The sequence below is a fragment of the Dendropsophus ebraccatus genome, chromosome 10, assembly GCF_027789765.1.
Source record: "Dendropsophus ebraccatus isolate aDenEbr1 chromosome 10, aDenEbr1.pat, whole genome shotgun sequence".
NCBI classification, from domain to species: Eukaryota; Metazoa; Chordata; class Amphibia; order Anura; family Hylidae; genus Dendropsophus; species Dendropsophus ebraccatus.
This window is the reverse complement of record NC_091463.1, coordinates 13,356,240-13,372,976: the sequence shown is the minus strand read 5'-3', so window position 1 is coordinate 13,372,976 and position 16,737 is coordinate 13,356,240. Positions and strand designations below refer to the sequence as shown.

At 52.2% G+C, this 16,737-nt stretch overlaps 1 protein-coding gene across 1 annotated transcript; it reads right to left on the bottom strand.

The window, feature by feature from the left end:
• Nucleotides 1-333: 333 nt before the first annotated feature.
• LOC138766249 (transforming protein RhoA-like) lies at nucleotides 334-9,343 on the bottom strand. Its single transcript, XM_069943695.1, has 5 exons — nucleotides 9,245-9,343; nucleotides 6,630-6,787; nucleotides 6,191-6,311; nucleotides 2,235-2,365; nucleotides 334-1,514 (listed from the first exon to the last, which is right to left on the bottom strand). The coding sequence occupies exons 2-5, from the start codon at nucleotides 6,783-6,785 to the stop codon at nucleotides 1,341-1,343; spliced, it is 582 nt and encodes a 193-aa protein (XP_069799796.1). The 5' UTR covers nucleotides 6,786-6,787; nucleotides 9,245-9,343; the 3' UTR covers nucleotides 334-1,340.
• Nucleotides 9,344-16,737: the final 7,394 nt, after the last annotated feature.

The following is a 16,737-nucleotide window of genomic DNA, read 5'->3' as shown; positions in this document are numbered from 1 at the left end:
CCTGCAGGAAGTGGTGTATTCTTTCCAGTGTGACACAGTGCTCTCTGCTGCCACCTCTGTCCATAGCAGGAGAGGTTTTCTATGGGGATTTGCTGCTGCTCTGGACAGTTCCTGACATGGACAGAGATGGCAGCAGAGAGCACTGTGTCATACTGGAGAGAATACCGCAATTCTTGTAGAACATACAGCAGCTGATAAGTACAGTACTGGAAGAATTTCTGAAACCAGTTTATTTAATAGAAAAAGATTTTCACCGCAGTATCCCTTTAAGCCTTATTTCCCCCTCCACATAAGACAATGAACCCACAATATAATAAGGAGTCAGGAGGCGAGTTACTAAACATGACTACACAGTTTTATTGTGAAATTCTGCTTGCTGAGAAAGGGTGGATTCAGTAAATCTTCGAGGAAAAAAAAAAAAAAAAAAGAAAATATCAACAATTAAAAGAGGAATAAAATTAGACATCTTTAAAACACACAGAAAATAAAGCGACTGTCGGGCCCAACCATCAGGAGACGCCGGATGGGGGGAGACATGATATGGCACAGAAACAATCAGAGCGAACGCCCCGAGCTCCGCTCTTCTGCAAAACCGCTTCCTTTTCCTGTTTCTTAACCCCATCCTGACATAAGAAGCTCTTGGCCCACATCACAGCCGTCTGTAAGGCAGAGAAGAGCTTCCCCGGGGGCTCTTGAGTTGTTGTGGTACTACAGATCCCAGCAGGGGTCGCAGTCACACAATAGCTGAAGAGAGCGTTGCCCGATTGGGATGAGTCGGCCCAGCTCACTCATGTACAAACATCTCAGACATATATATATGTATATATAGAAAGGGAAGATCAGTTTTTGTGAAGCAGAATAAAATCCCCCAAATTCTGCTTCCGTGTACCCCCTGAACCAGCGCTGGTTATTTCGGAGAGGTCACGGAGAACATGGCACTGCCCGTCGCCCCCCCTCCCCCCAATATGTTGAGAACTTGCAAAAGATGTCACCAACTCCTTCAAGAGTCCTAAGAATCATGGCACCTGAGCCCGACGGTATCTTGTAAATATCCTAAGGACTGTGGTCCTGGATGGGACCGTCCGCGTCTCGTGATTAGCGGGGAGGTCCGGCAGGTGTTGGCGTCATCTCCCCCCTCGCTGACCTCTTCTGAAGGTCCTTTGCAATAAGGCAGTGTGGCAGACATAGAAGGAGTGGTGCCCAGCTTCATCACGGGCCCCTCATCAGCCCAAGGCACAGACCGGAGCCCGGTGGGCAGAGGGGGGAGCAGACGGAATGCGTGAGGAAGGAGGGGAGGGGGCAATGGGGGGGTTCTCTTTCTTTTGCTGTTCGGCTGCACTTTAGAGGAGATTGCACGTGTTCTTCTTGCGTCCTCTCTTGGCCTGTAACGCGGCTCTTGTCGCCATCTCAAACACTTCCCGCACACCGTCCTTTGTTTTAGCGGAGCATTCCAGGTAGCCAAAGGCGCTGATCCTATTTGCCATATCCCGCCCCTCTTCTGGCTTCACCGGCTCCTGAGTGGAGAAACAACATCAACACGGTTACAGTGTCCCAGCCTGACACTTGCTGATCCATCTTACACCAGATCAGGGTGCCCCAGCACTGACTATTGCTTAAAGGGGAACTCTGCAGACCATAAAGGGGTTATCCGCTTGAGTAAACTACATGTGGAATCATCCCCCTCCTGGAGACTAACAATTCCTTCCATAGATGTGATTACCTTATTAGTCTCCTTCCCCCAGTTCTGAACTGCAGCTTTGTCCTAAAGACACAGAAAACTGTGTGTGATCTGTTCTTTCTGTCTCCCCTTGCTCCCTTCCAAGACGGCTCATGTACACATTGTCCCTAGCGGCTGTCTCTGCACTCTCATGCCAGTAGGATTAATCACAGTGAGGTCACCCTTCCAGCACTACAGAGTGCAGACACAGGCGGCCAAGGACAATGTGTACATGAGCCGTTTTATAAAGGAGAAAACAGCTCACACACAGTTTTATGTGTCTTCAGCAGAAAGCAGCTGCTCAGAATTGGGGGAAGGAGACAGATAACCCAATGACAAGTTAGGCTCCAAGAGGGGGATCATTCCCCATCACATGTACTTTACCTAACTGGATAAGCCCTTTAAGGGGAATTTGTGCCTTCATCTGTATGAACACAATCCGGCCCTCCAATGCACCAGCCTTCCCTTTCCTCACTAAGAGACCCTCAGGGGTGAGCGCAGCCCCCGGGGCACCCACCTGCTTCATCTTGGCCAGCTCACGCCGGGTGTGCTCATCATTCCTCAGATCCTTCTTGTTTCCTACCAGTATTATGGGCACGTTGGGGCAGAAATGCTTCACCTCCGGGGTCCACTTCTCTGGGATGTTTTCTGGAAACAAAATTACAATTTCAGACCCTTCCACAATCTCTATAGGTGTGTAGGGATCAGGCGCCTATCAACAACCAACTCCAGGGTCAGGCCCTGCCAGGGCAGAGACCCTGCTGGTCACACAGAGCAGACGGCCATTATCACATATGCTATTCAATGCACAGATGATATGGATCATGGGAGTCAGACTGCCGCTCTCCAGCTGTTTCACAACAATTCCCATTATGCCCGGACAGCCAAAGCTGGCATAAAGCAACAGCTGGAGGCGGCCAGTTTAACACCCCTGATCTGGATCCTCTGAGCCATAACCGCTCCTTGTCAGTAGATCATATGTAGTACTACAGCCTATGGCTGGGCGATATACTGCAAAAATACCGATTCCGTCTCTGGTGTCGGTTAATACCAGGGCAGTATTTGTGGTATATTTCTATCTCCCTGTCTGAGGTACCCCCTGCACCTAGTCCGGCGTGTCAGATCCGCATATTTCTATCTCTCGGTCTGAGCTGCCCGACCTGTCAGAGTGCCCCTCTGCACCCGTCCCGTGACAGGGCAAACCCCCCCCCCCCCCAACCCCACACGGCCTGAGCGCTACACGTTACTGTCCTGCCCCGGACGCCGGTGTCAGAGAAGCAGGTGAAGGAGCAGCTGGGTCCAGGTGAGAGCACACCAACCCTGCCTGCCCCCCCCCCCCGCACGTCTTTAAAGTACCCTCCACCCACCCGGCCAGTCATCAGAGCACCCCTACCCGTCATCAGAGCACCCCCACCCGTCATCAGAGCACCCCGGTGCGTCAGAGCAGGAGGGTCCAGGCGTGAATGGGAAGGGGGGGTGGGGGAGGCTTGCTTTGTGACAATTTGAGGGGTCGGTTGGTTTATAGGAGACATAGTCCATAGTCATAGTCCATAGCTTGTGCCTAGTGATGAGCGATGAGTGAAATATTCGAACGAATATCTCCCGAATATTCGATCCCATTAAAGTCTATGGGTACATGTATTAGATTATTGAAAAACATCTATTCGACCACTTGGAGGTAAAAAACGGAAGCTGGGGGATTTGAACGCTTGTCGAATATTTATCGAATATTTGGCAAACTATTCGATAAATCAAATACCTTACTATTCGATTGAATATCTATTCGATCGAACAGTATTCGCTCATCACTACTTGTGCCCCCTTTATAGTCTGATCATACCCTGATCCCTTTGTGCTCCCTGTATAGTCATACACCCCTATCTGCCCTCCAATCCCTATGTGCTCCTAATATAGTCATACACCCCTATCTGCCCTCCAATCCCTATGTGCTCCCTGTATGGTCATACACCCCTATCTGCCCTCCAATCCCTATGTGCTCCTAATATAGTCATACACCCCTATCTGCCCTCCAATCCCTATGTGCTCCCTGTATGGTCATACACCCCTATCTGCCCTCCAATCCCTATGTGCTCCCTGTATGGTCATACACCCCTATCTGCCCTCCAATCCCTATGTGCTCCTAATATAGTCATACACCCCTATCTGCCCTCCAATCCCTATGTGCTCCCTGTATGGTCATACACCCCTATCTGCCCTCCAATCCCTATGTGCTCCCAATATAGTCATACACCCCTATCTGCCCTCCAATCCCTATGTGCTCCCTGTATGGTCATACACCCCTATCTGCCCTCCAATCCCTATGTGCTCCCTGTATGGTCATACACCCCTATCTGCCCTCCAATCCCTATGTGCTCCTAATATAGTCATACACCCCTATCTGCCCTCCAATCCCTATGTGCTCCTAATATAGTCATACACCCCTATCTGCCCTCCAATCCCTATGTGCTCCCTGTATGGTCATACACCCCTATCTGCCCTCCAATCCCTATGTGCTCCTAATATAGTCATACACCCCTATCTGCCCTCCAATCCCTATGTGCTCCCTGTATGGTCATACACCCCTATCTGCCCTCCAATCCCTATGTGCTCCTAATATAGTCATACACCCCTATCTGCCCTCCAATCCCTATGTGCTCCCTGTATGGTCATACACCCCTATCTGCCCTCCAATCCCTATGTGCTCCCTGTATGGTCATACACCCCTATCTGCCCTCCAATCCCTATGTGCTCCTAATATAGTCATACACCCCTATCTGCCCTCCAATCCCTATGTGCTCCCTGTATGGTCATACACCCCTATCTGCCCTCCAATCCCTATGTGCTCCTAATATAGTCATACACCCCTATCTGCCCTCCAATCCCTATGTGCTCCCTGTATGGTCATACACCCCTATCTGCCCTCCAATCCCTATGTGCTCCTAATATAGTCATACACCCCTATCTGCCCTCCAATCCCTATGTGCTCCCAATATAGTCATACACCCCTATCTGCCCTCCAATCCCTATGTTCTCCCAATATAGTCATACACCCCTATCTGCCCTCCAATCCCTATGTGCTCCCTGTATGGTCATACACCCCTATCTGCCCTCCAATCCCTATGTGCTCCCTGTATGGTCATACACCCCTATCTGCCCTCCAATCCCTATGTGCTCCCAATATAGTCATACACCCCTATCTGCCCTCCAATCCCTATGTTCTCCCAATATAGTCATACACCCCTATCTGCCCTCCAATCCCTATGTGCTCCCTGTATGGTCATACACCCCTATCTGCCCTCCAATCCCTATGTGCTCCCTGTATGGTCATACACCCCTATCTGCCCTCCAATCCCTATGTGCTCCCTGTATGGTAATACACCCCTATCTGCCCTCCAATCCCTATGTGCTCCCTGTATAGTCATACACCCCTATCTGCCCTCCAATCCCTATGTGCTCCCTGTATAGTCATACACCCCTATCTGCCCTCCAATCCCTATGTGCTCCCTGTATAGTCATACACCCCTATCTGCCCTCCAATCCCTATGTGCTCCCTGTATAGTCATACACCCCTATCTGCCCTCCAATCCCTATGTGCTCCCAATATAGTCATACACCCCTATCTGCCCTCCAATCCCTATGTGCTCCCTGTATGGTCATACACCCCTATCTGCCCTCCAATCCCTATGTGCTCCTAATATAGTCATACACCCCTATCTGCCCTCCAATCCCTATGTGCTCCCTGTATGGTCATACACCCCTATCTGCCCTCCAATCCCTATGTGCTCCCTGTATGGTCATACACCCCTATCTGCCCTCCAATCCCTATGTGCTCCCTGTATGGTCATACACCCCTATCTGCCCTCCAATCCCTATGTGCTCCCTGTATAGTCATACACCCCTATCTGCCCTCCAATCCCTATGTGCTCCCTGTATGGTCATACACCCCTATCTGCCCTCCAATCCCTATGTGCTCCCTGTATGGTCATACACCCCTATCTGCCCTCCAATCCCTACGTGCTCCCAATATAGTCATACTCTGCTAACCCCCTAATAATGACAAATAATAATAATGGCAATAGACTAAATGCCACAGCCTTGGGTTGCTACTCAGTGAGTTACTTTTTTCTTTAACTTTTTTGAATCAAAATATTGCCAGTTAGGCAAGGCAAGTGGGTGTGGCGTCCAAAAGGGGCGTGTCATAATTATCATTACAGCGGCTACATGTGCAATTAATCGATCTAGGCCATTATTGTGCAGCCCCACTACAGCCCCTTGTATCTATCTCCTCAGTGGGGATCCGAGCCACAGAAACAGAGAAAACTTCAGCTGCCTGCACTGCCCCCCGGTGGTGACACAATGGGAATTACACGCTATGGGACAACAAATGGGAACAAGACAGGGACAGCAGTGATTATGAAGGGGAGCAGGAGGTGCAGAGACTGGAGACTTTATTGCTAATTTCTGGATACTCACCCAAACTGTCAGGACTATCAATGGAGAAGCACATGAGGATGACGTCAGTATCGGGGTAAGACAGGGGTCTGAGGCGATCATAGTCCTCCTGACCGGCGGTATCCCAGAGAGCCAGCTCCACCTGCAAAAAAACCAAAGCATTAGTCTGCTGTCAGCCCCCCTTCCTACTTTGTTAAATGGTATAACCCAGCGAGTGTAGCCATGAATCCCCCCACCCTGGTCACATTGGTGGGGTCTCAGTTTATGTGCTCTGGTAACAGGGATGGGATCCCACTATGTTGTGAATAAGCACGCCACCAGGGGCTGGGAAGGGTCTCTCAGTGTGTGTGTATATATATATATATATATATATATATATATATATTATGTAATCCCGGCCCCCTCCTCCCTCCATGTTCCTGCTCTTCTGTATTGTTTCCACCTTCACGGCCATTGTTACCTGCTTGGAGTCGACCTCTATGTCGGCCACGTAGTTCTCAAAGACGGTGGGGACATAGACTTCAGGAAACTGGTCCTTACTGAAGACGATGAGCAGACAGGTCTTACCGCAGGCCCCATCACCAACAATGACAAGCTTCTTACGTATGGCAGCCATTTCTGTGAGGAGAGAAGGAAGAGGATGTCACAGCTGCCGCTGACTGGAGAGAAGCGGAGCGCTGAGCGAAGCAAATGGAAGCACTGGGCTTCATCTCCGCTCATCATGCCGCCGGCCATTCAGTGCTGCTCCTCTCCCTGCCGCTCCACCCCGGGTGCTGTGGAAAAGCTGGATACCCTCTCCTCTCCCTGCCGCTCCACCCCGGGTGCTGGGGAAAAGCTGGATACCCTCTCCTCTCCCTGCCGCTCCACCCCGGGAGCTAGGGAAAAGCTGGATACCCTCTCCCTGCCGCTCCACCCCGGGTGCTAGGGAAAAGCTGGATACCCTCTCCTCTCCCTGCCGCTCCACCCCGGGTGCTAGGGAAAAGCTGGATACCCTCTCCCTGCCGCTCCACCCCGGGTGCTAGGGAAAAGCTGGATACCCTCTCCTCTCCCTGCCGCTCCACCCCGGGAGCTGGGGAAAAGCTGGATACCCTCTCCTCTCCCTGCAGCTCCACCCCGGGTGCTGGGGAAAAGCTGGATACCCTCTCCCTGCCGCTCCACCCCGGGTGCTGGGGAAAAGCTGGATACCCTCTCCTCTCCCTGCCGCTCCACCCCGGGTGCTGGGGAAAAGCTGGATACCCTCTCCCTGCCGCTCCACCCCAGGTGCTGGGGAAAAGCTGGATACCCTCTCCCTGCCGCTCCACCCCAGGTGCTGGGGAAAAGCTGGATACCCTCTCCCTGCCGCTCCACCCCGGGTGCTAGGGAAAAGCTGGATACCGTCTCCTCTCCCTGCTGCTCCACCCCGGGAGCTGGGGAAAAGCTGGATACCCTCTCCTCTCCCTGCAGCTCCACCCCGGGTGCTGGGGAAAAGCTGGATACCCTCTCCTCTCCCTGCCGCTCCACCCCAGGTGCTGGGGAAAAGCTGGATACCCTCTCCCTGCCGCTCCACCCCGGGTGCTAGGGAAAAGCTGGATACCCTCTCCTCTCCCTGCCGCTCCACCCCGGGTGCTGGGGAAAAGCTGGATACCCTCTCCTCTCCCTGCAGCTCCACCCCGGGTGCTGGGGAAAAGCTGGATACCCTCTCCTCTCCCTGCCGCTCCACCCCGGGTGCTGGGGAAAAGCTGGATACCCTCTCCCTGCCGCTCCACCCCAGGTGCTGGGGAAAAGCTGGATACCCTCTCCCTGCCGCTCCACCCCGGGTGCTAGGGAAAAGCTGGATACCGTCTCCTCTCCCTGCCGCTCCACCCCGGGAGCTGGGGAAAAGCTGGATACCCTCTCCTCTCCCTGCAGCTCCACCCCGGGTGCTGGGGAAAAGCTGGATACCCTCTCCCTGCCGCTCCACCCCGGGTGCTGGGGAAAAGCTGGATACCCTCTCCCTGCCGCTCCACCCCAGGTGCTGGGGAAAAGCTGGATACCCTCTCCTCTCCCTGCCGCTCCACCCCGGGTGCTGGGGAAAAGCTGGATACCCTCTCCTCTCCCTGCAGCTCCACCCCGGGTGCTGGGGAAAAGCTGGATACCCTCTCCTCTCCCTGCAGCTCCACCCCGGGTGCTGGGGAAAAGCTGGATACCCTCTCCCTGCCGCTCCACCCCGGGTGCTGGAGAAAAGCTGGATACAATCCTGGGAAACTGGGAGAAGTTTCCCAGGATTGTATCCATCTTTTCCCCAGCACCCGGGGTGGAGCAGCAGGGAAAGGAGCTTAGCAATTCACTCATCCCTACCAGTCACCATACATCTCCATGGATTACTGCAAAGACCCTGGTGTCAGGATTGTTTCCTGTATTATACCCCAGAGCTGCACTCACTATTCTGCTGGTGGGGTCACTGTGTACATACATTACTGATCCTGTACTGATCCTGACTTACATCCTGTATTATACTCCAGAACTGCACTCACTATTCTGCTGGTGGGGTCACTGTGTACATACATTACTGATCCTGTATTATACTCCAGAGCTGCACTCACTATTCTGCTGGTGGGGTCACTGTGTACATACATTACTGATCCTGTATTATACTCCAGAGCTGCACTCACTATTCTGCTGGTGGGGTCACTGTGTACATACATTACTGATCCTGTATTATGCTCCGGAGCTGCACTCACTATTCTGCTGGTGCTGCTGGAGGACAGCTAATGTAATATAACAATGTAATTTCTGCTACTTCCCTCTTGATTTATAGCCCCGCCCATACGTCATGACGTCACTAACACGGCACGATGTCAGTATAACATTATACACTTCTAAACGACCACTCCTCATCGCTTTGAGCCACTAAATCCCGTCCATTACGTATATCAGACCCTCCCATGACGTCATGCGCTCTTTCAGTGACGTCATGTGACACCCAGGCGGGAAACACCCTAAATGCGAGTTCTCTTTCCAGAGGAGAGATTCCTACTGGACCGGGCAGCACAGCGACTCCTCTCTGCGAAACAGGCGCTCAGGGTCGCATTCCGCCCCCGGTAAGGACCTACTTACCGTCCGCTCTATCCCGCTGCTTCCACCCGTCCGATCAGCTGTGACGTGTCAAGCACCCGCCTCCTCAACCAATCGCAGCGAGCACCACCCAAGATTGACAGCACGAAGAGCCAATAGCTGGCCGATCCGCAAGAACGTAACCGTGACAGGAAGAGGATGTGATTGACGTCTAAAATCAGCCAATCAGGAGCATGACAGGCCCGCCAGTCGCTAGAATCCTTGAGTGACGTATAATGCGTGCGCTCGTCACATGACCGGGTAGATGTGGCGGCCATATTTAATAAGGGCACTTGTATATAAGTAAAGCTGGGTGGAGCACCGGCCAGTAAATGTCTAATAAAAGTAAAGTTATCCTCTAAGAGGCATCAGTGTGTATAGCTGTATAACTGTTTCCTGCCTGTGGCTTCTGTTCTCGGCTGCTACATGCTAATAAAAGCTCAAATTATAGCATAGGGTAGCGATGTCCAACCTGTGGCTTTCTAGCTGTTGCAAAACTACAACTCCCAGCATTCCCTTGCAGCAGTTGCAAAACTACAACTCCCAGCATTCCCAGACAACCAACAAGATGTAGTTTTGCAAAAACTAGATAGGCGCACGTCAAAAAGGCGTTTGCAAAGGATATACTGACATATAGGCCGTGTCTTAGTAGATTTCTCAATATATTGCAGCCAAAACCAGGAGTGGATTGAGAACACAGAAAGGCTATGTTCCTGTGGCTGATAAAGCATTATTTGCCGGAAGAACATCTTAAACAGCAGCCATTGTTTGACACTAAAAACAACGGCCATTGTTTTACGTTGTTTGAACATGTCCTCAGGGTGGAACTGGACAAGACATAACCTGATAACCCTCTATAGTGCAGGGTCACATATGACAGGTCTGAGAAAAAGATTTCAAAGTCTCGGAGGAGATCCAAGTGGTCGGAGCCTCAGGGATCAAACCAAGAAGATGAAAATAATTAATGCTGCAATAAGGCTCCACAACAGAAAAGAAAAAATGTTGCATTCGCCGTTTAAACAAGGAGATCTGCACTTCATTAATGATGGTTTTGTAGCCTGACTGGCTCCAGGTCCTGCAGGGTCCAGCTCTTTTAAAATCCGCAGCCTGTGGGATCAGGGCAGGGGAGTTTTTTTTTTTTTTAATTTAAATGTAAGTTGCTTAAAAAAAAACAAGTCCAATGGAGCTTCCCTTTAATATGGGGTTGGATGGGGTTGGAGTCTGGGCTCTATGCGGCCAATCATCCCCCCCCCCACCACCACCACCACACCACAGACTCCTTCCTCCATGTCTCTATGGACCTCGCTGGACACGATCATGGAGGAAACAAAAAGGCCCAAACTGTTTCCACAAAGCTGGAAGTGACAATTATGCACATAAGAACTAAGCCATGAACGACCCTCAAGGAGGTCCACCCCCATAGTACCATCCCCCTCCAACAAACCTCACCCACTAGACACAACACATCTCCTCTGCTCCAGAGTCCAGTGATGGTGGCTTTACGCCCTTCTACCTGACGCTTGGCATTGTGCTTGGTGATATAAGGGTGGCATTCAGCTGCTAAGCCATGGGCACCCATCCTATGAAGCTGCCGGCAGGCACAGTCTTTGTACCAATACCAGATGAGGTTTAGTCCCTGCCCTCAGCGAACCTGCTGTGTAATGTTGCTGTGGTTCCTACATACTCTCACTTCCCTATAATACGTCTCATCATAGAGACTTGTTATAGTGGAGCCTCCTATTACAGCACTGTGCTTTTATCAGCTTGTAAGAGCAGACTGCATTGGATGGGGTGGGATGTTGTACACCTGGGGCAATGGGACCAAATTACACTAAATTCTATGAATACAATACCCAATACACTTTTCCCTATAGCGCATCTCCAGATAGATAAGAAAGGCCCCTATTATGGCCCCCTTCATGTTTCAGGAAAATCTATCCAGACTTTTTATCACGATGCCCCCATAAAACACCATGGGGGCATCTGGAATTTCAGATAGCTTGGAATTCCAGATAGCCTTTAAAGCGACTCACAATCTGCCCCCTCAAACTGCTTGTACCGCCAGATAGCTGCTTTTTTTTTTTTTTATACCAAATCTCTTTTTATTGGAGATAAAGCAAATAACATGGTAGTTACAAGTTGTACAGTATACAATGGAATAAAGAGAAACAGGCAACAAGGATAGGACATCCGCGATTGATATAGCACTAATAACATAGGAACAGGGGTGGTGCACATATATTCAGGAGTCTGTCCAAAAGCTGATAGTCCAAAGCCTCACATATCTACAGCGTGGAGGCTAAACCACTTGGTGAGGGGCTCCAGCTTGTGGGTACCTATATACGACTAATTTACAGGTTGGTCTGATCCTTGCAGGTACAAAGGGGAGGGAGGAAAAAAAAGAACATAAAAAATACACAGATAGCTGCTTTTAATCCAAGATCTGTCCTGGGGGCCGTTCGGCAGGTGATGCAGTTTGTGTCTTCAAAAAACAACTTTTAGGCCCTGTGTCTAATTGGCGTGGCCTAGAGTACCTATGTCCTAGGCTTGCACCCAGGGCCGTCTTAACAGCATTATGGGCCCCTGGGCAGAGGTTCGAATTGGGCCCCAGCCCCCGCCATCAAAACCCCCCCATCTTTGCAACCCCGCCCCTAGCCAGTACATTTACGTACAATAAAAAATACAAATTATTGTTAACATAAACTTTAATTCACAACACAGTCTTTCAGCAGCGCAAAAACAAAACATAACCGTGCGTGCGTGCCGCACCAAACCAGACCAGGTTGGCTTTAAAGTATCCAAAAAACGCAATGGAGACAGCACTTCCAACAGCAATCTGCAGGGTTTATTGTCACACCAGTGCAACATGTCTCATATATACAGAGGGGCAACAACATGACTATTATATATGAGAACCATGTTGTCTCCCTGTATGTATACTGTATAATACAATATACAGGGAAACAACATGGCTTATATATAGAGAAGGGCAAAACAACATGTCTCATATATACAGAGGGGCAACAACATGACTATTATATTATATATGAACCATGTTGTTTCCCTGTATACAGAATACAGGGAAACAACATGGTTCATATATAATATAATAGTCATGTTGTTGCCCCTCTGTCTATATGAGACATGTTGTTTTGCCCTTCTCTATATATATGACAGATAACAAGCAACAAATATTACCACCGCTGCTACTGACTAATCCACTGTACACAGATCACTATCACCTCATCCAGTCATATAGAGGTACCCAGCTCTACACAGGTTCTGTACACCATATACATTACAGTGCAGATACATCAAGTGACTCACATGGGACGTCTTCTCTGATCGGAGTTCTTCCCTTTTCATCTTCTTTTCCATTTGCCCTGTGCCGTTATGAGAACTTCCCCGAGCCACGAATCCACAGAATCTGCCAGACAGACATATTAGGCTCCACACTCTGTCACCATCCTCATCTCTCTACACACTGCACATCTGTATTGGCCCCTTATAGATGGCTCCCCCTGTATTACCCCCTTATAGATGGCTTCCCCCTGTATTCCCCCCCCCCTTATAGATGGCTCCCCCCTGTATCCCCCCCTTATAGATGGCTCCCCCTGTATCCCCCCCGTATAGATGGCTCCTCCTGTATTCCCCCGTATAGATGGCTCCCCCTGTATCCCCCCCTTATAGATGGCTCCCCTCCTGTATTACCCCCTTATAGATGGCTCCCCCTGTATTACCCCCTTATAGATGGCTCCCCCCTGTATTACCCCCTTATAGATGGCTCCCCCCTGTATCCCCCCCTTATAGATGGCTCCCCCTGTATTACCCCCTTATAGATGGCTCCCCCCTGTATTACCCCCTTATAGATGGCTCCCCCCTGTATCCCCCCCCCTGTATAGATGGCTCCCCCCTGTATCCCCCCGTATAGATGGCTCCCCCGTATTCCCCCCTTATAGATGGCTCCCCCCTGTATCCCCCCCTATAGATGGCTCCCCCGTATTCCCCTCGTATAGATGGCTCCCCCGTATTCCCCTCGTATAGATGGCTCCCCCCTGTATCCCCCCCCCTCGTATAGATGGCTCCCCCCTGTATCCCCCCCCTATAGATGGTTCCCCCCTGTTCCCCCCCCCTCGTATAGATGGCTCCCCCCTGTATCCCCCCCCTATAGATGGCTCCCCCCTGTATCCCCCCCCTTATATAGATGGCTCCCACCTGTATCCCCCCCTATAGATGGCTCCCCCTGTATCCCCCCCTCGTATAGATGGCTTCCCCCTGTATCCCCCCTCTCTTGTATAGATGGCTCCCCCCTGTATCCCCCCTAGTATAGATGGCTCCCCCCTGTATCCCCCCTATAGATGGCTCCCCCCTGTATCCCCCCCTATAGATGGCTTCCCCCTGTATCCCCCCTATAGATGGCTCCCCCCTGTATCCCCCCCCCTCATATAGATGGCTCCCACCTGTATCCCCCCCTATAGATGGCTTCCCCCTGTATCCCCCCCCCCTCATATAGATGGCTCCCACCTGTATCCCCCCCTATAGATGGCTCCCCCCTGTATCCCCCCTATAGATGGCTTCCCCCTGTATCCCCCCCCCCCTCATATAGATGGCTCCCACCTGTATCCCCCCCTATAGATGGCTTCCCCCTGTATCCCCCCCTATAGATGGCTCCCCCCTGTATCCCCCCCCTCATATAGATGGCTCCCACCTGTATCCCCCCCTATAGATGGCTCCCCCCTGTATTACCCCCTTATAGATGGCTCTCCCCTGTATCCCCCCCCCTCATATAGATGGCTCCCCCCTGTATCCCCCTATAGATAGCTCCCCCTGTATCACCCCCCCTCATATAGATGGCTCCCCCCTGTATCCCCCCCTCATATAGATGGCTCCTCCCTGTATCCCCCCCTATAGATGGCTCCCCCCTGTATCCCCCCTATAGATGGCTCCCCCCTGTATCCCCCCTATAGATGGCTCCCCCCTGTATCACCCCCCCCCTCATATAGATGGCTCCCCCCCTGTATCCCCCCCTCATATAGATGGTTCCCCCCTGTATCCCCCCCTCTCTTGTATAGATGGCTCGCCCCTGTATCCCCCCCTAGTATAGATGGCTCCCCCCTGTATCCCCCCTATAGATGGCTCCCCCTGTATCCCCCCCTATAGATGGCTCCCCCTGTATCCCCCCTATAGATGGCTCCCCCCTGTATCCCCCCCTATAGATGGCTCCCCCGTATTCCCTATATGAGACATGTTGTTTTGCCCTTCTCTATATATATGACAGATAACAAGCAACAAATATTACCACCGCATACTGACTAACACCACCGCTGCTACTGACTAATCCACTATACACAGATCACTATCACCTCATCCAGTCATATAGAGGTACCCAGCTCTACACAGGTTCTGTACACCATATACATTACAGTGCAGATACATTAAGTGACTTACATGGGACGTCTTCTCTGATCGGAGTTCTTCCCTTTTCATCTTCTTTTCCATTTGCCCTGTGCCATTATGAGAACTTCTCCGAGCCACGAATCCACAGAATCTGCCAGACAGACATATTAGGCTCCACACTCTGTCACCATCCTCATCTCTATACACACTGCACATCTGTATTACCCCCTTATAGATGGCTTCCCCCTGTATTCCCCCCCCTGTATCCCCCCCGTATAGATGGCTCCCCCTGTATAGATGGCTCCCCCTGTATCCCCCCCTTATAGATGGCTCCCCCCCTGTACTACCCCCTTATAGATGGCTCCCCCTGTATTACCCCCTTATAGATGGCTCCCCCCTGTATTACCCCCTGATAGATGGCTCCCCCCTGTATCCCCCCCTTACAGATGGCTCCCCCTGTATTACCCCCTTATAGATGGCTCCCCCCTGTATTACCCCCTTATAGATGGCTCCCCCCTGTATCCCCCCCCTGTATAGTTGGCTCCCCCCCCGTATACCCCCCTTATAGATGGCTCCCCCGTATACCCCCCTTATAGATGGCTCCCCCCTGTATCCCCCCCCTGTATAGATGGCTCCCCCCCCGTATACCCCCCTTATAGATGGCTCCCCCCTGTATTACCCCCTTATAGATGGCTCCCCCCTGTATCCCCCCCCTGTATAGTTGGCTCCCCCCCCGTATACCCCCCTTATAGATGGCTCCCCCGTATACCCCCCTTATAGATGGCTCCCCCCTGTATCCCCCCCCCTGTATAGATGGCTCCCCCCCCGTATACCCCCCTTATAGATGGCTCCCCCGTATACCCCCCTTATAGATGGCTCCCCCCTGTATCCCCCCCCCTCATATAGATGGCTCCCCCCTGTATCACCCCCCCTCATATAGATGGCTCCCCCCTGTATCACCCCCCCTCATATAGATGGCTCCCCCCTGTATCCCCCCCCCCTCATATAGATGGCTCCCCCCTGTATCCCCCCCTCTCTTGTATAGATGGCTCGCCCCTGTATCCCCCCCTAGTATAGATGGCTCCCCCTGTATCCCCCCCCTATAGATGGCCCCCCTGTATCCCCCCCTCTCTTGTATAGATGGCTCGCCCCTGTATCCCCCCCTAGTATAGATGGCTCCCCCCTGTATCCCCCCCTCTCTTGTATAGATGGCTCCCCCCTGTATCCCCCCCTCTCTTGTATAGATGGCTCCCCCCTGTATCCCCCCCTCTTGTATAGATGGCTCGCCCCTGTAGCCCCCCCCTCTTGTATAGATGGCTCGCCCCTGTAGCCCCCCCCCCTATAGATGGCTCCCCCCTCTTGTATAGATGGCTCGCCCCTGTAGCCCCCCCCCCTATAGATGGCTCCCCCCTGTATCCCCCCCCTATAGATGGCTCCCCCTGTATCCCCCCCTATAGCTGGCTCCCCCCCGTATCCCCCCTATAGATGGCTCCCCCCTGTATTCCCCCTTATAGATGGCTCCCCCGTATTCCCCCCTTCTAGATGGCTCCCCCTCCCCCGTATTCCCCCCTTATAGCTGGCTCCCCCCTGCAAAGCAAATAAAAAAAACAAACACCCAACTCACCTACCAGCGCTCCCCCGTCGCTGCTTCCTCTCCTCTTATGCCCCTGGCTGATGCGTCACTCCCCGGGGGATTCTCCGGGAGCGCACACATCCGGAAGCTCAGTGTTCCTGATGCGTGCGCTCCCGGAGAATCCCCCGGGGAGCGACGCATCAGCCGGGGCCGGACTTCCTCTTGCGACCGCAAGCAAGAAAGTGCTTGCGGTCGCAAGAGAAGGGGATGGGGGGGCACGCAGGGCAGTCTTACCCATTGGGCATGGGAGGCAGCTGTCCGGGGACCCTTGCGTCCTAGGGGGCCCCTGCCCGCTGTCACAGCGGGCAGGGGCCCCCTAGGACGCAAGGGCCCCCAGGCAGCCGCCTACCATGCCCAATGGGTAAGACGTCCCTGCTCACTATTATGCATGCCACTGGGTAGGATTTTTCCTATTCTTCACTTGTCTGAACACTGCACAGATGCCTCAACGATCCAGCTCATGTGC

What these genes read in the sequence shown, in the direction of transcription:
- LOC138766249 (XM_069943695.1), bottom strand. Translation starts at nt 6,785, where the DNA reads ATGGCTGCCATACGTAAGAAGCTTGTCATTGTTGGTGATGGGGCCTGC. An exon ending in TAGAGGTCGACTCCAAGCAG is followed by an intron (nt 6,312 to 6,629) that starts GTAACAATGGCC and finishes GTTTTTTTGCAG; the next exon opens with GTGGAGCTGGCTCTCTGGGA. An exon ending in TGATAGTCCTGACAGTTTGG is followed by an intron (nt 2,366 to 6,190) that starts GTGAGTATCCAG and finishes TTTTGTTTCCAG; the next exon opens with AAAACATCCCAGAGAAGTGG.